General features: G+C 40.3%; 2 protein-coding genes across 2 annotated transcripts; both read right to left on the bottom strand.

The window, feature by feature from the left end:
• Window positions 1-2,279: 2,279 nt before the first annotated feature.
• Window positions 2,280-11,332, bottom strand: SELENOS (selenoprotein S). The gene is made up of 6 exons (XM_007423556.4): window positions 11,205-11,332; window positions 7,807-7,935; window positions 6,580-6,686; window positions 5,056-5,145; window positions 4,890-4,965; window positions 2,280-2,825 (listed from the first exon to the last, which is right to left on the bottom strand). The coding sequence occupies exons 1-6, from the start codon at window positions 11,278-11,280 to the stop codon at window positions 2,740-2,742; spliced, it is 564 nt and encodes a 187-aa protein (XP_007423618.3). The 5' UTR covers window positions 11,281-11,332; the 3' UTR covers window positions 2,280-2,739.
• A 1,347-nt stretch (window positions 11,333-12,679) lies between these two features.
• SNRPA1 (small nuclear ribonucleoprotein polypeptide A') lies at window positions 12,680-19,652 on the bottom strand. The gene is made up of 9 exons (XM_007423557.4): window positions 19,470-19,652; window positions 18,242-18,389; window positions 17,969-18,047; window positions 16,831-16,877; window positions 15,279-15,381; window positions 14,584-14,663; window positions 14,120-14,195; window positions 13,365-13,458; window positions 12,680-12,925 (listed from the first exon to the last, which is right to left on the bottom strand). The coding sequence occupies exons 1-9, from the start codon at window positions 19,618-19,620 to the stop codon at window positions 12,867-12,869; spliced, it is 837 nt and encodes a 278-aa protein (XP_007423619.3). The 5' UTR covers window positions 19,621-19,652; the 3' UTR covers window positions 12,680-12,866.
• Window positions 19,653-21,545: the final 1,893 nt, after the last annotated feature.

The following is a 21,545-nucleotide window of genomic DNA, read 5'->3' as shown; positions in this document are numbered from 1 at the left end:
TAATACATAATGTCTACCTAATAGGGTCCACTTTGTCCATCTGAAAACTCAGCACTTGGGGACACATACAAGAAGAAACAACTCTCTATGAAGTGGCCAAATTAGCTTTGGCTTAACTCATGCATCATGCAAAGCCAGAAAGTGGGTTATTGTGGCTCTATTATTCTGTGAAAGCCGCCTATGATGCCTTATTCACTAAACTATGATTAACAAAATCATGCTGTAATGCAATTGTTGAACCAGGCCAGGTTCTCCTCTCCTTACAATGCCAAATTGTAAAGTATTTTCGTGCTTGAAGAAGATACACTTGCTCCTTATGACAAAACTAGTCTACAGCTTGGATGTAACAAGTTAGAACATGATGCTTTACTTGAATTAGAGCAGGTCTGGTCCCATGGTGTAGTCCCTGGATTCTTCTACATGATAACTTAAGGCTCTCCATTTTAATTTCAAATGGAGGAATAATTTGTCTTCTCAGTGTCTGAAAGGAAAAATCCCTCTGGCTGTTTGTACCTTGGCACACATTTTATGCACCTTGAAGGATTAAAGACTTCAGTAAACACAGGCTTAAGTACAAAACTGAGTCCTGAAATGCATCCAACAATTCTATGGTGTTCATCTGTCAGTCACATAATAATTCCATCACAGAACCCAGCCAAATCTTGCATTTTTGAGCACATTATAAGCAGCACAACAGGGACTAATGCCCTACGGATGAAACTCAGATGAAACTTAAAAGGTGTCTTTTGCTCCACCAGACGTTTCCAAGACTGCTTCTTTGTCAACCAACAGCTGAACTAGCCAACTTTTGCCATCTTTCATTTTTATCTACCAACCACGAGAAGCCTTTCACAACTTGCTGTTTTTAGAATAGCTTTCTTAAGGGTTGAATCACTACAGCTCTTTCCAAATTTTAATTCATCAGTATTTAAACTTCATATGAGTATGCCCAGATGAGACCAAACGCTTTTATGAACATTAAGTAGCTTTACAGTCCCCAGAGCCAAGTTCATATCTCACTCTAAAGTATAATGCAGCTTTTTTAATGTTTTGGCTTAACATAATGCATGAACCCAGTCACTGTAATTTATTTAATCATCCATTTTTAGCACAATCTTCTCCAATCCAGCATCTTATTGATACTCTTGTTACTCACCCTGGAAGTAACTCTTGAGCCAAAGGCTGATTTAGGGTGATGTGTGAACCCAGGGTATAAATAAAACTGATTATTACAACTGGCAAACACACAGATTAAAGGTATGAAAAATATCCTTCCGTAATGAGTAGTAAGCCATCAATAACTTTAGGCTTTCTTGTGGCAGAGGAACACACCCAGCATGACTTAATTTGGATAAGAGTATTGGCATCCAAGATCCCCAAAGAAGGACTTGATCATACAGGCAAATGAAACATGCAAAAAGTTTTTGTGAAAGAAAACAAGCAATTAATGTGGCATACAGACCTTTGCCCAGAGTTTCATGATACTGACAGAATCAGGACCATAAAATATCGGGTGCCAAAGTCAAGAATTCCTTGAGTATTTGTTAGATAAGCAAGCTTCTGGAAAATGACAATCTCTTTTAAAAGAAGGTGGGTTTTTTTGTTTTTAAGGCACTGTACAGATATTCCAAACACCGGAAGGATCATTGTACATATGTCAACCTGAGAAAAAAAGCAGGATAAAATAAAGATCCAATATCCTCCCTTCTGGTGAGAGCTTAAATTGCAGCAGAGACCTATCTTTTTGTTTTGCTCCTGTTCCTCTGAGAACTTGCTACATAGACAATATTAAATAGCAACATTTAGGGAACAGGGAGACCTGCTCAGAACAAGTAATGCACAAAGTATTTTCTGAATTTCTCCATGGCGTCCCCTGTTCTCTACAACAGCACTTTCCTGACATCTGCACCGTTCTACCCCGTTATCCTTCAGGAAAGTCCTAAAGCCCACCTCTTGCAGCAGATCCTGGGGCAGGAAGATCCGTGAGGCCACTTTGGATATTGACTTGACAGTGATCAATCAATGTGTGCAGGTTGGGCAACTGCGGTGTTGCTTCCCTGGTGTGGGCTCTTAATTTTTTTTATTCTTTGTATTTCTTCATTATTATTTTAAACTGCGTTCATGGTATTATTATACATCACCTGGTATTGCTGTGGTGATTGAGGTGGTTATAAATTAAGTACAGTTAGCTTGGTTTAGAATGGAATCCAGTACACACCCAATCAGAAGTGAGCTTCCCACATTCAGCAGGGTTTGGTTCCACTTAGACACATACAGGATTTCAGCCTTAAGACACATTTATTAAACTAGAGCACATACTTTTCTCTATAGAAAAAGGCTAAAGAAACAGATCTCTTGCAAATGCTATTTACAGTATTTTTGTTATACAAAGCAGAAATGATAAAAAGAGTATGGCAAGAACTGCCCTGCTCAATGGTTTCTAACATCAGTTGCCCTCGGTGGTGTGGTCACCATTTAGAAGGGCCACGTCATCCATGGTTGTTGGCTGCTACAAGGAACCATCAGTGAACTTCATTTGAATCTGTTTCTGTTAGTTGGTGGGAACAGAAACTCCAGAGCCAAGCTCTACAGTTCAGAGGAGAGTATGGCAGAGCCATGTAGGGAATCACCAACTTTCCTTCTTTCCTCCAAAATCCCCACAGCAAGCAACCCACAGACAGCCACTGGTTGCAAGGTGAAGTTAATGCCCTTCGGTGTCAAAGGAAGACACCGGTTGAATTAGCCTCATCCACCTGAGGAAGGGCCTCTGCGTCCTGGTCTCCACGAACAAGTCCCACCACCTTCTCCAGACAGGGGGTTATAACCTGGGAGAAGAAAGAGGAACTTTTATCACATGATTCTCCTCCAGGGAACAGGGTAGGGAAGAACACAAACAAAAGAAAAGGAAATTGGGAATTCTTCAAAACCAGTAACAGCAACAAGGGAAAAAAAATCTTTTTGTATGAATAAAAGATTCTGTGTATTTGGGGAAAGTAGCATCTGAATGCTAAGGAATCATTCAACAGGATACTGATTGCATGCATACCTTTACATCAAGGGCCAGGGACGTTTGCAAGAAACAGAGGTCCTCTATCACCTCAAATAGAAAATCAATGTTTTCTCCTTCAATTCCTATTAGTACTGAATATCTAGACGTTTAACATGTTTAATCTGTTTTTGTCATCTTTTGGCAAGTTTTATTAATAAACACTTTGGCTGATTAACTTTAATGGCACCTGGAAACCCCATGTCAGATAGAAAAAGGAGCGCTGCTATTTAGAAAGACATACAACAGCTAATTCTTCTAAAAAATGTGCAATGGAAAAGGTTTAATTACTCTATTAGTGTCTTCTTCCTTCCTTCAAAGCATGGAGATGTGTAGACAAATCTATATCATGTATGCTGGATTGGCTCATGTCTGGCTTAAAAAAATAATCAGAGTCATAAGTAGGCATGAGTGGCAATTTCACCAATTTTTGCACACAAGATGTTTTGTCAACCATGTCCACTGAATATAAATTGTTGGTTCTGAGAGGATACTGCACTGGGGAAAACCAGAGCATTGTTCAAAAGAGGGTAACAAGGAAGTATGAATGTACAAAATAGCTTTGAATTGGAGTAGACAACGGGTCTAAATAATCTAGTATTACCTACTCTGACTTCGGCTTTGCAAATCTCAGTCACAAAACGTGGTAGTCTCTAGCTGTGCTACTTAAAATGTTTTTATTTGGAATCACCAAGGATTTAATTTGGATTTTCTGCAGGTCATTTCATCAATACTCTGAATTCTTAAAAAGTTTAGGATCCACTGGGTCCACTCAGGTCACACAATCAGATTTATTTGTGCAGGATGATTAAGTAGCTCTAATGATCTTTAAGAGAAACAAGCTTATTGTACCCTTACACTGCAAGGATTTTATTTCCTATGTCTTCACTGGGGAGCAAACCCTGGTCCACACTGTGCTAATCATATGCCCAGGATCACATAAGAGCAAGACCAGCTCTTATGAAAGAGGCCAACAGTATGCATTAAAACTGAAAGGCACATTGCAAGGCACTGACATCCTTCAATAGATACACCAAAGATTTGGTGTACACATCTCCATGCTTTGAAGGAAGGAAGAAGACACTAATAGAGTAATTAAACCTTTTCCATTGCACATTTTTTAGAAGAATTAGCTGTTGTATGTCTTTCTAAATAGCAGTGCTCCTTTTTCTATTTGACATGGGGTTTCCAGGTGCCATTAAAGTTAATCAGCCAAAGTGTTTATTAATAAAACTTGCCAAAAGATGACAAAAACAGATTAAACATGTTAAACGTCTAGATATTCAGTACTAATAGGAATTGAAGGAGAAAACATTGATTTTCTATTTGAGGTGGTAGAGGACCTCTGTTTCTTGCAAACGTCCCAGGCCCTTGATGTAAAGGTATGCATGCAATCAGTATCCTGTTGATCTGGGTAAAGTTCCTTAGCATTCAGATGCTCCAGATATTGGTTAACCAAAGCTCCCAGCACCCCTCATCATCATCTTCATGCTGACCAGTACTGATGAAATTGTCATTCAATCACAAGTAGGAACATATAAAACTCAGTGGCCCAGTAACAGAATAGAATAGGTTTGCAATAATTAAAAAAAAAAAAAAACCTGTCTCAAGAACAATGGAATCAGCGCATTACAGGAGAAAAACAAAATTTTCTGGAGGGACAACCAGATCATGGAATTTTACATTCAGCTAGCCTCAGGTTTCGAATCCATGAGATACAGAGCTTGATGGAAGGAAGCAAGAAGTTCCATGTTGAAAGGTGCCCCATCCTCCAAGATTACTTATTAAACAGAAACACACACACACACACACACACACACACAATTCTTGGTTTAGAACTTACCATCACCTCGTAAGGGCTTTCTGCTGGATTTTGGCTTTGAGACAGCTTTTGATGTCGAGGCTCCAGGTTTGGGCTCCTGAAATTCAGAGAAAAACTCATTCAGAGACTGGATTTCAGCTCACCCTTCTAATTCGAACAGTTCTCCCACTGAGCACAAAGGACCAACCTGGTGGTGTTGGAGAGTCTCCTTGTAACTTTTTCCTTCCTGCATGCTTTCCCACATGGCTATCTTTTGCCTTCTCTTCTCCTCTTCAACCTGAGAGGCAAAATGTGAATATAGAAGATTAAAATGAAATTATCTTTAAACAGAATTGTAGAATTTGGGTGCCCTCCAGGCTGAACGCAAGCTACCAAGGACTATTTATTTATATTTATTTATTTATATTTCAAATTTAGATACCTACGATCCAAAGGGAAGTAGGACGACCACAGAGAGAAGGGGAGTCTGGCTCTCTACATCTTGTGTGCCCCCCAAATATGCTAGACTTCAACTCCAATAACTGCCAGCCAGCATATCTAGAGGGAATTACTGGAGTTGAAGTCCAATATTATCTAGAGAAGACAAAATTGGGGAGCATGACTTCCACTGAGCAGGCCTGATGTAGGCAGACAGAAATGAAAAGAACTAGCATCAAGTGACAAGATTTAAATTCAACAGCTTCTGTGCCAAAGGTCGCATATCCTTTTTATGCATAAGAGTTGCTTTTCCAGGAAAAAGCTTCCAAAGAGGCAAGCAGAGTAATCTGAAAAGTCATTAAAACACTAGACTGAATTAATATTTTGCAGAAATGGAAAGAATTCTTCCAGGGGTTAACCCTAGAGAACATCTTAACCCAAGACAGACTGTAGTGCACCTTTTCCCTTCAATATAAGGAGAAAGGAGTAAGTAAGCCAGCCTACACTGATGTCACAGGAACAGAGTTATCTTCACGGCCAGATAACTAAACAAGTTATTTGGAATGGAGGGTGAGGACAATCTGGATGACTGAGAAGATACCACGCTGAAATCAACAGAGGAGAATGCAGTTCACTTTCCATTTTTTCCTCTCTTGGCAGGTTCAGACTTATAGCTAGCTAACTTTCTGCATGTTTGCAAACTTCAGCAATCCCACACTTTGGGTGTAGAGGGAAAGAATGTACACTGTGCTGTGTCCCAAGCCTCCAATATTTTCTGCATATTTCAAGCATTCGTCTACAACCAAACAATCCAAACTGAGCATGTTCACCTATTACATTAAGCTATGATTTACTTTACCAATTCTGTTGGACAAACCAGAGCAACCTGGTTCACGCACCACACTAACCACGATGGGTTTTTTACAACCCACAATCACACGCTGCATCAAACCGCAAGCAAATAAGACACTGTAAGGTTTATTGCAACGTGTGAATCCAGTTCATCGTGGTGACTGCCTTATGTACAAGCACAACAGAATAGAAACTCCTGTGTCAAGTTTTAAATGAGCTTTTTAGAGATCCCCAATTATACTCTGAAAATGCTATTTATGATACTGATTTTTTTAAAAAAAATTTCAGATGCAGACTCCCAGTGAAAGGTCTGTATATTTTCCTCATGATTTTGAATAAAAAAGCACACGTGTAGCTGCCAGTCTTATAAAATTGCTGCAGATGGTAGTTCTATGAACAGCTGCTTTACTATCAGAGACAAAGCCATCTGGTCGGGACATACCATCTTCTGCCTTTCCTTGAATTTCTCTGCTTGTGCATTCAATTTTTCCTGCATCTTCATCCGGGCAGCTAGAAGAGCTTCTTGTTGTTTAACCACAGCATCTGGTTCTGAATCGATCACGAGAGAGATTTATCAAAAGCTTAAAGTCTCCTGGAAATCATGAATTTGCACTAGCCTTATACTTTTATTTATTTATTTATCTTATGTATATAGCCGCCATCTCACACAAAGTGACTTTTCACCTGTTCTGACACTGAAACTCACCTTACTTTAATTTGCCACTGCTGCTTAGATTTCAGAGTTAATCACTTCTACCTGGTTTAATATTTCAGCAGAATAACTCAATTCTCCAACCTGGAATTCTCTGGAACGTTGATGACAATTCCCACCACCCTTAGCGCTCTTAGACAAATATACTAACCCAAAATACAAAGAACTGAACAAAGCTAAGCTTCTGGAATAAAACATGATTAATCTGAACATCCCTCCCATCAAAACGAAGGGATAATTAGTATTGGCTGACCCAAAACATTATAAGTTTACTTCTACACACATACAATTTGGGGGGCCACTTTCCTGAAGCAATCCCAGCAGACAAACATTCCAAAAACCTAAAAAGAGATAGGATGAATTTCTTCTGCTAACTAAGAGAAGCAACAGCGAGGAATGTCAAGAACCAGGGAACGAAGGCAATTGTATTTTATTTCTCACAAATCACAGAAACTGGACACCTCATCCTTGTTCTGGTCAGTTCTGTGGAGATGATGATCACGGTAGCTAGCTAGCAACAGTTGCAGATGATAACACAATACTAACAAGCAATTGTTGGGATTTTGTTGTAGCCTATCACTAGATGCGTGCAGCTTTGTGGAATAAGGTAAGTAAAAGGAAGATTCTTGCTCCGAGGAGACTGCAGTCTAAAATTCTACATGGAGGAACAGAGGGGAGGAGCTTACGCCATCTTCCCTCTATTTTGTCTATGGCTCCTAAGTAGATTATTTCTTTGTGTTGCTTCAAATCCTCTTCTTTTTCCCAGTTTTCCCAGGCTTACCTACTCTGTTCAAGAGGACAAGCTCATCTTGCCCCTAATTAACACCAGGTCCTAATAACGGTCCACATTTTGTTAGCAATAGCGATAATAAATATATCCTGCTTGGATGCACACACATCTTCCTGAAGACATGCACATAGAGACAACAGCTATATGAGAGCACCGCTCATACGCACCTACAGCTGTCACGGGTGCGTAGCGTTTTCTAGCGCCTTGAAGATTTTTCGAGAGTTTGTGTACAAGTAGATAAATAGCAATAAGACTGAAGAGGATATACCAGCCATAGTCTGACAATAGTGAGCTCACTGGAAGAGAAGACAAGGCAAGAATTTAACTTGGATACAGAACAAAGAACAAGGAACAGGTCAGGATTTGGTCTGCTGGAACAGCAATGTGGCACTGAAAAAATACAACTGTGTTAAGCTAACAAACGACCAACTAAAGGCAGAAAAACATTATTCCATACATCTATGGTGACAGATACCTAGTAATTTATCACGCACAGTCAATTGCTCCCATTGCTAATACAGCACAGCAAATTTCTGCTCATCCTTTGAAGGCAGTTCTTCTCTGATGCTCAGAGGAAAAGTTGGGGGGCGGAGAGACTGGTATTCTGGACTGTGAGGTCCTTAAAATTATCACACCACACATAAGCATCCTGTTCAAGACAATTCACTTCTATTCTTCCTAGTGGAATGGAACCCTGTCATAAAAATCCAAGTGCTGCATTGTTGGGTCAGTCAGTCATTTCTAAACTGGTGCTTCTAGAAAGCCAGAACTTGCATACAGGTAATCCTTGCTTAACAGCAGCAATCGGGACTGGAATTTCCATTGCTAAGTTATGCAGTCATAGAGTGCAACATCATGTGACTGCATTGCTTAGCGACAGCAATCCCAGCAGTCCCTGCTGCTGTCATTATGTGAGAACCGCGGGTTGTTAAGCGAGGACCTCCTCACAATTTCCTGTTGGCTTCCCACAGCCAAATTCAGTGGGGAAGCTGGCAGGAAGTTGCAAGTCCCAGATGGCTTGCAAGCATGCCGTCAGGCAGATAAGTGGCTGCTACTGGGTGGGGGAGGGTGCATGGGTGGCTGCAGCAGCATGCACGAGTGATTTTGGGCCCAGGGGTGGCTGCTGCCGGGTGAGTGCTTACCTGAGTGACTTGCGACCTTCCCTGTTGGCTTTGCCATTGACTTTACTTGTGGGAAGCCGGCAGGGAAGGTCACAAATGGTGATCACGTGACTGTGGGGTGGTGCAACCATCATACGTGCAAGCCAGTTGCCAAGTGCCCAGATTGTGATCACATGACTGCAGGGGTGGTGCAACAGCCAGAACTTCGAGGACCAGTCGAAGTACTGCTCGTTCAGCACTGTTGCAACTTTAAACAGTCGCTGAACAAGTGGTCAGTAAGCAAGGACTACCTGTACTTATTTCTACTCTCAATCTTTTCTATTTTATTGTGGCACACTGACGGATCATCTTAACAGACATGACTAACACAATTATTTGTTCTTTGCTCAAAACTCACTCACCTTATAGATGTAGCTGAAAGATTCATTTATTTCCAGAAGAAATGCCTCTTTTTTATACTTACAACAAAGGGCAGTTTTATTTGGTTGTTGTGTTATTTTGTAATTGAAGCTATGAAGCTACTGTGTCATATAGTACCACTGATATATTTATGTTAACTATTTTAACCATTTCTTTCCCACTTTTCAAAAATGTTTTTCCCCAAAACAGTAAACATGTTTGCAACAAGGAAACAAGAAAGGAAAGAGTTAAAAATGATACAACATCCACATGAAACAGTAGCAAAAACCTCGAACAGTCAGAATTAAGAAAACCATACTCTTAATTCCCAACATCTCAATCCAGATATAACTTGAATAAAATATAGTTGTCCTTTAGTTAAATCTCTGAAGATGTTTTATGACATGATTGCTATATGTCACTCAGGGAACTTGACTAAAAAGGTGGAACAGAAGCGTAATGTAATGTTACAGCACATCTGGTATGTAGGCTCATGACACTGTAATCTAACTGAAATCAGTCTAGTCAAGGTTTGAAAAAAGGTTCATGTAGATAGTTCTTAGAAACCGTAAGTTTCATGGTGGAAAAAGGGTGGATGTGAATAAAGAATATATAATGAAGGCAATCAAACCCAAACCAAAATAAAAGTTTGGATCTATCAATATGAGGCCCACGTGACATCGTATTCTGCAATTCCATATACATGATTTTTTTCTCTCCCATTTCTTCTTCTTTTTGCATGGGGAATTAGAGGGGGATTTATATTACAGACACAGACTTTTATTATTGCTGCGTTTAAGATCTCTAAATAGATCCAGGTGCAAAACAGCAGCACAATTATCTTAATCATACCAAATGCATCAGCCTAAATATTCAAATTCAGCATTGCATCTAAACTGCTGTAGATCAGGGTTTTAATACACCGTTGATTCCAAGATGGTGTCCTTCTGCAGATATAAATCATGGGTGAGGGGGGACTATATCCTGTGTCATTTACCATGTTGTCTGGAATTCTAAAAACCATAATCCCAGTATTTGAAGAACCACAGGCTGGGGAAGTCTCTTCTAAAAAGCCATATGCACTAGGATTGTCGGTGCTTCAGTATGATTCCAAAAAGAAGTGCCAGAATGCCGGGGACCGTGAATGTAGCACTTGTCGGCAGCTGCCACGTGATCTTGGAAAAGACGCAGCTGCTTTAAAGACCCGCAGGTGCTGCATTTGTGCTACCACACACTGGGGGAACTTTTTTGCAACCATCTAATCCACGTAGGGCCCAGCCCTAATAAACACCTGTTTCAAAAGACCTCCTTAGTACTCTAATGACCCAAAGGCAAGGCAGCAGGCGTCAGTGATGGGCTGATGGACTGCCACAACAGTCTCTCCGTCCTTCGTCTCCTTTTGAATTTCCGAAAGCGCCTGGAGCATAAAAAAGCCCCACACTTTAACATCAAAACCCAAGAGTGCCCCAATGCGTGGAATCCCACAAGGCGAAGACTTTTGCCCACTTTTCTACTCCCCACATTTCAGCCATCTGGCTTTGAGAAGGGGGGCGGGAGCCCACTTTTTTAGGATGGATCTTGCTAAGCAATGGAGAGGAACATTCCAGTCTACCCCGTGCTCCCTCCTGTTGTGCACTATTGTTGTTGTTGTCATTATTATTATTACAAGCGATACTTAGCGTTATTACATTTTTTTATCCCCGCAAGGTATACGGGCCGTCATCCAGCCTTCCTGAGCTTGGTCGCCGCCGCAAACATTGTGCCTGTAGCTCCCCAAACTCGAAGCCCGCACATCTGAGGATTATGGGGATTGTAATCCCCACCCCTCAGGAGAGCCCCAGGCTGGCAAAGGCTGGATTAATCTTTGTAGAATGTACTAAAGCGCAACAACACGCCCACTTCTTTCTCGGTTTAGGCCCACGCAACCCCTACTCACTAGAAATGGTATACTGCCTTTGAGCATGGAGGTTCCATTTTAACGCCCTAAATTCGGAACTTCTCCCAAGGAAGCCACAAAGCGCCCCCCAGAACAGATTTACCCTCACCTGCGTGGAGAAGAAACTGGACGCCTTCCTGTCCCACAGGGGGGCCCTGGGCAGGCGGTGGCGCGTCACCCTCCATCCCGCCACAAGCCGGAACGGCTCAGCCGCATCCGGGTTTCTTGCTCTCCGACGGCCAGCCAATGACAACGCCGCACGTCAGAATTCCTTCTCCCAGTGGGGGCGTAGAAAAGGTTGGACCAATCGGGAGCCGAAACGGAGAAGGCGGAGCAACGTCTCGGCCAATCAGGAGAAGGGGGTTAAGGTTAAGATGACTAGGCTGAACGGCGAAGGCAAGGCTTCTCTAGGGGGCGTGGCTACTTCGGGAGGCGGGGCGGCGAGGAGCTGCGGGAAACTTGAGGGAGCCCGGCGTAACTTACAAGCGTGGAGGAGGAAATGTACACTGCGTCGAGTTTGCAGAAGCCGAAAAAAAATTGAGATGCGTTTTGTGCCTGTAATACAGAGGCACACGTTTATACAACGGAGCTCAACACATGCGCTTCAAAATGCATTTCATGTTTTATGTACATACCGGTGCGTGCACACACGTGCACGGGCATTTAATAGAAATAGGCCCAATGGGTCTTTGTTCTTCATGTGTTGAACACCTCTGTAACACAAACGGTTCTAAAAAGTGATTTCTGGCCTGTCTAGATTCAGACCAAAGCTATCTGTCTCCCCTTTAACGCATCAGACGTTGAGCACCAAGGAAGAGCTCTCTCAGACAGGACTTTCCCAGTTGTAACAACATACATGGGTTCTGACTAGTGGCATCAGGCATCGAGGACAGACATTTCAGTTCTTTTCTGGGTGCACTGCCAACGGGGTAGTCACAGGAGGTAGATCAAAAGAGCTACTTTGATAACACCAGTGACAAGTCCAAACACGTATACCTTATTATCTGGTTTATCATGGGCCACACAAGCTTTTTTTAAAAAATCAGGAACAGTAAAACAGGTCTGTTTCACCATTTGACAGATATTGAGAGTCAAAGTAGCGGCCACGATTCCTGCTTGTCTGCATGGCATTACAACTCCAGCAACCTGAACTCACAATCTATTTTTTCAGTATCAGTGTCAACTCTGCCAACTAAAAAGATAAATTTCACCATAATTAATTCTAAAGTTGGCATGTTGCATCCAGAACACTAAATTTGCACTGCATAGTAACTAATCTACTTTTCTTTCTGCTCAGCTGAACATTCAGCTATTCATTTTTCATCTTTTTTGCTATTTTCAATCAGCAGTAAGTGAAATCTTACTTGAATCTGAGCCTGCAAACATGACTTAAAAAGCAAATTCCCAAAGAGTTTGCTATTTGTGACAGAACAGCACAATAAAGGAAAACATAAGAGCAGATGTAGCTGGGAGACTGTGCAACCCCAATAACAGTTCTAATACTACTAAATTAGTTTATTAAACTGTTAATCTAGTTGAACATAGTTTAAACATCATTAAAACAGTTTACACTGAATGGCGTAATGCATTTCAAAAAAGGCAGCTTTATTTAATTTCAAATGTACAGTATAAAATTTACAAACTACAATTGGCATATTTCCATAGTACTTCTCAACAAAACTAAACAAAAAAGTTATATTCAGGAAAGAACTCAAAAGCTCAGCCAAACAATCGTACACTGTAGATCATCCAAGATGTAAAAAAGTGCATATTAAGATCCATTGGCAACTGTATCTTCTTCCATCTCTTCCTCAGCCTCATCTGAAGGGCCTAAGTAACAGGTAAGAAATTAAAAAAAAACAACAACTTAATTCTCTCCACCAGAGATGTGAAAGATCATATTCTTACAGAAGGAACAGTTGTACTCAGGTTTTTTTTTTTCATTTGGAAAGATTAATTTACAACATCCCACACCAATTCACCAACTTCCTTTTATTTACAAGTTCTGCCCTTCTTTGCTACCTCAGACTGCAGTGAAGGACACATTACCACACCAAGAAGCATTTAATTCTGTATTACTTGTTTTTGTTCGTATTTTAAACAACCTACTCTCAACAAGATGGCAATTTAAATACCTCAGCCTCGAAATGTTCCATTCTGCCTTCAAAATTACCCTAACTTGCTCCAGAAACCATGAAAAGTCTCTGTTCTTTCAACAGAAACTGGTCAGCTGCCCCTTCTGTAAGTTGGAAGAGTGGCTACTCCTTACCAGCTTTACGGTCCCTGCCAGGTATTTGACCAGCTTGCAACAGGCCCTTAAGCCTTTCCACTTCAGCCAGCGTTGAGGCATTTGCAATGGCGTTCTTGAAAAGAAAATTCAAAAGTCACTCATCTATATACTACTAAAACTCATCTGTCTGTAACCTTTAATTGGCCGAAACAGTGCATCACAGGGCGACAATTTTTGAAGCAAAGCACCTCAAATGGGCTAACTTAAAGATGCGTCCAAAATCCGGGACCTGTGGCTCCTACAGAATTGAAATTTCAAGGATCTTCAGACCAGGGAAAGTTGTGGCTGCTGCCAAGGTCAGGTGATCGTGATTTCTGATGCTCTCTGCCAGCTTCCCACAAGCAAAATCAATGGGGGAACCAGCAGGAAGTCAGAAATCACTCCCACATTTTTTTGGTAAATATTAGCAAAGAACGACCCAGTGGGTCATAGGCTGTCTAGTGTAAACAGAGGCCAATGAAGAGTCAAGTGATTTGCTCAAAGGATATTATTTTCAGTAACAAATATAGCTATGAATTTGTAAGGAATCTATATTTGTCAACTGCAAAAAAAAAAGAGAGAAAACTACAAAATTAATTACAGTAGCAAAAGCAAACTTACAACTGCAAAAAAAACAAAATAAAGTTCTGGAAATTAATAGCAGCATGTACTTTTACATCAAATCTTTGGCTAGATCTGTCCAGTGAGTATCTTTTCTTGACTGACGCTCCTTTTATGGGGTCTGAAAGTATTACCTTTATAGCCTCCACGTCTCCTGGGGAGGGGCCAGCCTTCTTTCTGTCAGTAGGCAAACCAGCACCTGGGTTGAAACTTCAGAAAGAAATGTATTGTTAAATTTGAAAAGGTCCTCACCTGCTTCTCGAACTTCCCAAGAACAGCACAGGGAAGCCCAGATTTCAATCAAGTGTAGTATCTTATCTTTGTTAACAAACTGATACAATTAAATAATAGCTCTTTCAGAAACACCAGCAGGAAAGCATTCCCTAATCCCACCCTTGAACACTGTCCCAAGCAAAATGTAAATGGTACACACAGGTTAAGTTGCTGACTTGAATTTTGAACCATCAAGGTTGGTGACAGTCATATTGTTTCTTCAAAAGTATACGAAGCAATGTAATGCTAATTACAGCTTCTTCACCTTGGTTTTCATTTGCCTGTGGTGTTTCTGAAGGGTTTAAAGTGGTTATCCGTATCTTACGTTTTGGCTCTCCTGGCAATATCCTTTGCAAGCTGTGCACCCCGCTTGCCCTTGAACATTTTCTCTGCCTCCTGACGCTCCTACAGCAATACCACACACACAAAGTTAATGCAACATCAATAGAAACAAGCATACTGTGCATGGTTTTTGCCCCAAAGCAAGTTGCAGGATAAGTAATAACTAATATAAATACACACACACATCAAGATTGTGCATTTTAACTTGCAATTCTTCCCCAGAAATTGTGTACAGTAGTTTGTCAGGTATGTCTTCTATTTTAAAAAAGGATGTGCTGCTGTCAAAGGTGGCATGTAAACTACTATGTCATATAGCAAATTCTATTTAGCTTAGATGCTGCTGATATTATTTGCAGAATACATTTTTCAAAATGAATTCTAAACTTTCATTTGGTCTGTCATACGCTGGTTGCACACAAAACCAGAATTCCTAGTTTTATTTTAAATAGCTTTTAAATTTAGAACACAAGTTTACATTTTTAAAACTTCTAACCTTATGACTGCATTTGTGGTGTTTCCATAAAACCAGCATAGTTACAAGAAAGCATTTCACGTTACAGTTACAAAAGTCCATCCATAATCAAAATGCTACCCGGAAAATTAGGTTAAATAGAAAAACTCAAAGCAAATAAATATACTTGTCAGGTAACAGTACTGCAAAAGTGTCAGAGGACTTACTTTTAATTTCACTTTTTGGAAATCCAGCACTCTGACCTGTGGAACCTTGTGGATGACATACAACCTATAATGCTTCTTATTTGTTACAGGATTTCTCAAAACACTAAAGAGGGAAAAGGAAGACATTCAATTCCAAAAGGAGAAATGTGTTTAGACAATTTAAATACAGGGGCTATTAAGAGAAAAACATTGGCCTTTCTGTTCCATTTTTGTCAACTGTGTTTCTCATAAACTTCTGAATTCTTAGGTCATTTCTTGACCACAAAGGATAGAACAGTAAGCTACAAGAACAAATTGTGAAACCTGAGATCAGAGGAATACACATCCAAACAACAGATTAATTACAAGAAAAGGCAATACAGACACACTTCTTTGGTAATGATAAGAGTTTGCCAGACCAATCAGTAAATGACTGCAGATAAAAAAAAATATTAGGGTGGTTCTAAGTTTACATGTGAAAAAGAACGTGCTATTGTATGAATGAAGAATTCTTATGCTTTGCAAACATTGCAATTACATATAAAAAAGAAAGCACTTATTTCAAATACATATCAAGAAATTTACCCTATATAACCTGATTAACACTATGCATTATACATATATAAAACATTACAAGGTCAAAATGTCCCATTCTGATATTGGAACATTACATTGTGGCCTCCTTTCATAGTCAGAGCAACCCACTTTCAGACTGGCAAGGATTCTCCCAAGATCAGAATGTTTCTAGTGAGATTAGATATTCCAAACTCAGGTTTTGACTACAAAATATTTTCAACACCTCTAGAATACATGGAACTTAGGCTTTTGATTACCTGTTATGAAAAACACTTTGCAATGTTTTATTAAATAGCTCACATATTTTTTCCTGTGCAAATATTTTCAGACTTCAAAATATTTTTTTCATGTTTATTATACACTTCTCATAAAAAGAAGTTTTAATCCAGACTCAAATAACCTTTGGAATAGCCAAAGCATCTATGTTTGTATTATTTTGTTTCTGTAAGCAACCCATTCTACCTTGCAAATGGAAAAGGAACAATATCTTTAAATAAAACACATAATTACATAATTTTATGACACTAACTTCAACCAGCTATTTGTTCAATTTATAGTGGAAAAGCAAATTTATTTTTCACACAACACCATATTTCTTTCTAGAGTACCACTTGAATTTGCAAGGCAAGCTTTTTATCTGCCTAAATGTATTCTAATTAAATCTTTTTGACATCTAGTCACATGTTCAAGTATTAGATCTATAAAGATAAATCTTTCAGGAAGAAAATCTAAAATTCAATGAAAACTGAGGAAGTGACAACTATGTAATATCTTTGCATTCTCTCCAACATGTATCACCATAGCCCAACTTTCCTCACAGAGGAGGAATTGTTACAGAGAAAATAGAAGGAGGGAACATTATGCAGACTACCTTTAGCTGTACAAAATAAAGGTGGAATTAAATTAAGTAAACACATAAATTTGTTTTTAAATAATAGCAGTCTTAGTTTTTTCAACAACCAGAAAGATTGTTGAAAAATAAATAAAGATTTTATACCTTAGATAAGTTAGAGATTTGATAGTTGCCAAAGGATCAAGATCACCCTAAGATAAAACATAAAACATTTGGTTAATTTTAAACTAAAATGTACATTTTGCATTGTTGAAACTAATCTCCAAGAAGTGCAAGCTGTAGTACAGAACAAATATATATCATGTACACAATTTAGTTTGAGAAAAAAGATTTAGGCTTAGCACTCACCATATATATATATACATACATATTTTATCTGAAGCTTTGATGTTTCATACTGTTACGCTTGCTGACCTGTACAGCTTAAACTTCTAGGCTACAAACTCCTGGCCTCCCTGATGCACAGCATTCTCTCTGAACTAGAGAAAGCCACTAACTTTTTTCTTCAAGAAAGAAACATCGCCCTTTGGAGATTACACGAGGAAAGGCTGCCCAAGTTTATGCATTATAAGGTCAGTAATGTTCTGCAGATTGGCCCAAGCCATTGGCAAGGCAGAACAGCACATATAGACTAAAATTAGAGAAGCTCACAATGACACCTGTGTTTTTGTCAAACTACGTTTAGACCAGCCCTGTCTTTGTTTCCTCAAGAGGGGAAAATTGTAAACCTTGACTGGAGAACAACTCAAATTGCTTTCATCAATGCTTCTTGCCTAAGAACTTTTATCTTCTGTTTATATTAATGACACATATATGTTTAAACACGTATGTGCCTGTATGAACCAATGATGTAACACTAAAACTGAGAGAAAAAAGGCTTGGAAAATTCTGTCATTAAACACAGAAACAAATATCCTCTTTACGGGAAAACGGGAAATTAAAATATTAGTACACATGTAATTCAGATTAGGAGAATAAAAGAAAACCATTAGAACATTTAGCTATGCAACTCAGGATAGATGAGGTACAAATTGGTTGTTGTGTTTTGGCTTAAAGTGATTTGTAAATCCAGCCAATATCCTTGCAAACTGTAGTTTCTGGCTTAGTATGATGTAGAAATTCATCTAGAAACTACCATACAAATTCCCAGAGTTTTATGCATGCCCAACTAAAGTGTTCATGTTTAAGAATGTTTAGGTTGTGAGAAGGAAACTGAACATAACTCTCAAATTCTAGATCACCCTTGTACTCATATAGTTATTTATTCTTTCCTTTGACTTACCAATTCCATTATGTTATTGTTGATAAGGATGAGTTCAGTGAGATTTGGCAAAGACTGTTCCAGTCCTTCACCTATTCGGCTAAAAAAAAAAAAAGGACAGCGTAAAGAGAGAAGAAGGCTATTAAACTAAATCTGATAGAATAGAATCTCTTTACCAGGTATCATCCTCTTCTACATTTGCAACAGAAATAAACAATCTAGAATCTCCATTTGAACCACAGATTTATAGAAGACGACTCCAGGCCTCAAAATTGTGGCGGCAAATACACTCACCTTAATCTGTTGTTATTCATCAACAATGTTTTCAACCTCTTCAGCAGCGGGAAGCCATCCAATTTCCGGATCTCATTGTCTGAGAAATCAATAGTATCAAACTGGTCCAACGTGGCACCCAAATTCTCAATTACAGGAATCTTGTATCCTGATAAAACACAGAGCAGTATAAAAAGGAAAATATACATTCTAAGCATGCATCTGATAACATTTAAGAGCAAACTATCACTGCTGTACTTCTTACAACAAATCTGGCAAGGAGGCCTGGCAAAATGGGGCACATTCACAAGAGAACTTGGGAGTCTGCCAGAGTGAATGGCAGCAAGCTCAGATAGAAGGAAACAGCATTTCTATAACTTTATAAACTTATCTAATGAAATTCATAAAGCTGTTCAATGGTTTTAGATATAGAAGTCCTGTATACAGCATTATCAACATTATAAAAAACCCAGAACTGCACACTTTAACAGATGCTGGGAACCAAAAACAAAAGATCCTGGCCTTCTTTCTTACTTGTAGGCTTCTAGGTATCAATTAACTTAGATTATTACAAAGTGAATTAATCAGCAAAAACCAACCAATTTGTTTTTATAGGCCTTCTGGAGGAAAAACATACCAAATCCGGCCCACCAATAACAGCCAGAGAGCCCTGAATGCTTCCGGCACGATCAGAGCTTATCACCCATGAGGGTCAGGGCCAAGCCGCCTTACACCAGGCCCAAAGGGCGCATTTTTCACTTAAGGCAAGTTAAAGAGGCCAAGGACAGGCAGAACAGAGAGGTCAAGCCTTCTCTCGGGGCCCCAACCCCGAAGAACCAAGCCTGCTCTTTTGCCTGTTCGTGCACTGAGAATCAAGGCTGCTGTTGTCCAGGTAGCCACGCCAGGGCCTTGCAGGCCACACCAAATCGGAACCGACGGCCAGAAACAGGTTTGGGTATAAAGATGGTCCCCGGGGCCAGAGGACCGGAAGTAGAGCCATTCCCGACGGCGCTCCTGGGAGCCTCCCGAGGAACTGTAAAACCCGCGGAGAACAGAGTTACGCGATCTCCCTCGTCTCCTAATATTCCATGAGCGCGCTTTTCGAAATAAGACCCTCAGCGGCCACCATCCCGTTCGGAAGGGGCTTTGCGTTGCCAGCCTAGGAACCCTGGGGCCTACTAAGCCGAGCAGGATCAAGCTCACCCGCGCTCCGCCCCCGGGACGCAGAACCCCCAAGCTGGCTTCTCACCGCGCAGGTCGAGCTCGCGGTCTCGCACGGCGCTGGTATACTGCGCCGCCTGCTCAATGAGCTCCGCCGTCAGCTTCACCATTTTCCTCGCCTCAGCAGTCTCCACAAAACGCACACCGCCGCCAGAAAGGCGCTTTAATGGAGTGCGCATGCGTCGCGGCGACCTCTGACGCAGTCCGCAGAGACGAGTTACCGAGCGGCCAGAGCGGAAAGCCGAGCTATCGAGCGCCGCCGGCTGTAGCACAGGGTTACTCCGTCGTCATGGTAACGCTGACGCTGTTGGCGTGGAAGGCCCGCCTCTTTTCAAGGGGCGGGGCTTGGATTTACCTGGGAACCTCCACCTGGGTTTACAGTGTCACAGAAGATGCTCTGCCCCTTCCCAATAAAGCCTACTTGCAAATGCAAATGCAAAGGAAATCCGTAGCCAGCAAAACACTATTGCTCTGATCAAAGATGCCCTAAAAAGTCCATTGAGGATTTAATGCAATGTTTCTTAAAGTGTGGACCAAGGACCCTGGGGGTCCCCCAAGACCCTCTCCGGGATCCACGAAATCAAAATGATTTGCCAGATTTTGAAGATATTTGCAAATATTTAAAACAATGTCCCTCTTCTTATTTTTTATTCGTAAAAAAAGTTTCATGAAAAATATTTTATTGATACTAATATCAAAGGGGATTAATACTGCTATTTTTACATGATTCAATAAATAAATATTCTACAAATGCATCCATTTTAATTTTTAATACAGGAAATATTGATAAGTATCATCCATACAAACAAAAGCTGTTTTGGGGTCTTTCGTAATTTTCAAAAGTGAGAGGGGGTCCTGAGAGCAAAAAGTTTAAGAAACACAGATTTAATGGAATGCTCTACATCGTGGCAGGTACTAAAGCAATGGCTTGATTCCCACAACATGCTAAATCAGGGTGTGACAGCTAGTTCTCAGCTTGATAAGATGTTTATTTATTTACAGGACTTACATGGCCACCTATCTTATACGGTGATTCTAGGTGGCTTATTACAATCCATAAACACCCAGATAAAAAGAGAAGTGCCCTTCCTGCCAGGCACCAGAACAAACAGCCTCCCAGCTCAACCCCCATTGTAGCCCAATGCCTGGGGGAAGAGCCAGGTCTTCACAACCCTCTGGAAGGCTACAAGGGTAGATATCCCTTGGATCTCAGTCTAGTTGCTCTTTCCAAACCATTTTTAAAAAATTCTTTATTATGTCTTTTGAAAGAACATAAAACAGAAGTAGCCCAAAGAAGAACATCTACCAAAATATGATATCCATTTATAAGGCCCATTGGTCCTTCTGGCTCTTGTTCCTTTTTTGCTTGCCCAAAAAGTTTTTCCCCACCAGAAAGTTTTGTATACCAGTCAATTAACTCCATTTATTTTGGCTATGTTGTGTTCTTCACCCCTTCAGATGGGTTAAGGTGAGGGTTATTGATTGATGGTTGATAGGTACCTCTGTGAATTTATGGACTGCATAAATTGTAATTGCGAGGGTGTCGCACCAATCAACTACATCCGCAGTGAGCAAAAGTTTTTGAAGAAAAAAAGCATGAGTTTTTTTTAACATTGATGGTAGGCAAAAAAAAGGAACAAGAGCCTGCCTGCCTGCCTTCCTTCCTTCCATAGAAGAGCTAGAGAAAAGGAAACAGAAACTTCTCACCCTATTTTGCCTAAATATAGGTTTCTCATTGGAGAGTAGAGTCCTTGCTGGAATTCCTCGGTTGTTACTTTGACTTCCTTAATAAATCTTACTAGGAATCAGAACTCTGAGAGACTTTCCTTGGGGTTAATTACTTCCAATCTGGGTTGCTACAGCAGAAGTCTGATGTTTGATGAACCAAACATAGTGGGTGTGTTTATGTGAGATCCAAACAGATTCATTATATTATGGCCTATTTTAGTCTAGCACAGTGTTTCTCAACCTTGGCAACTTTAAGATGTGTGGACTTCAACTCCCAGAATTCTGGGACTGGCTGGGGAATTCTGGGAGTTGAAGTCCACACATCTTAAAGTTGCCAAGGTTGAGAAACACTGGTCTAGCATGTTGTGTGAATGCA

This window comes from Python bivittatus, unplaced genomic scaffold (genome assembly GCF_059951505.1).
Source record: "Python bivittatus isolate LINGU-HERP-01145 unplaced genomic scaffold, Pbiv_v1 ctg000140_np1212, whole genome shotgun sequence".
Classification (NCBI taxonomy): Eukaryota; Metazoa; Chordata; class Lepidosauria; order Squamata; family Pythonidae; genus Python; species Python bivittatus.
Note: the sequence above shows the minus strand (reverse complement) of the source record. Positions and strands in the feature narration are given on the sequence as shown.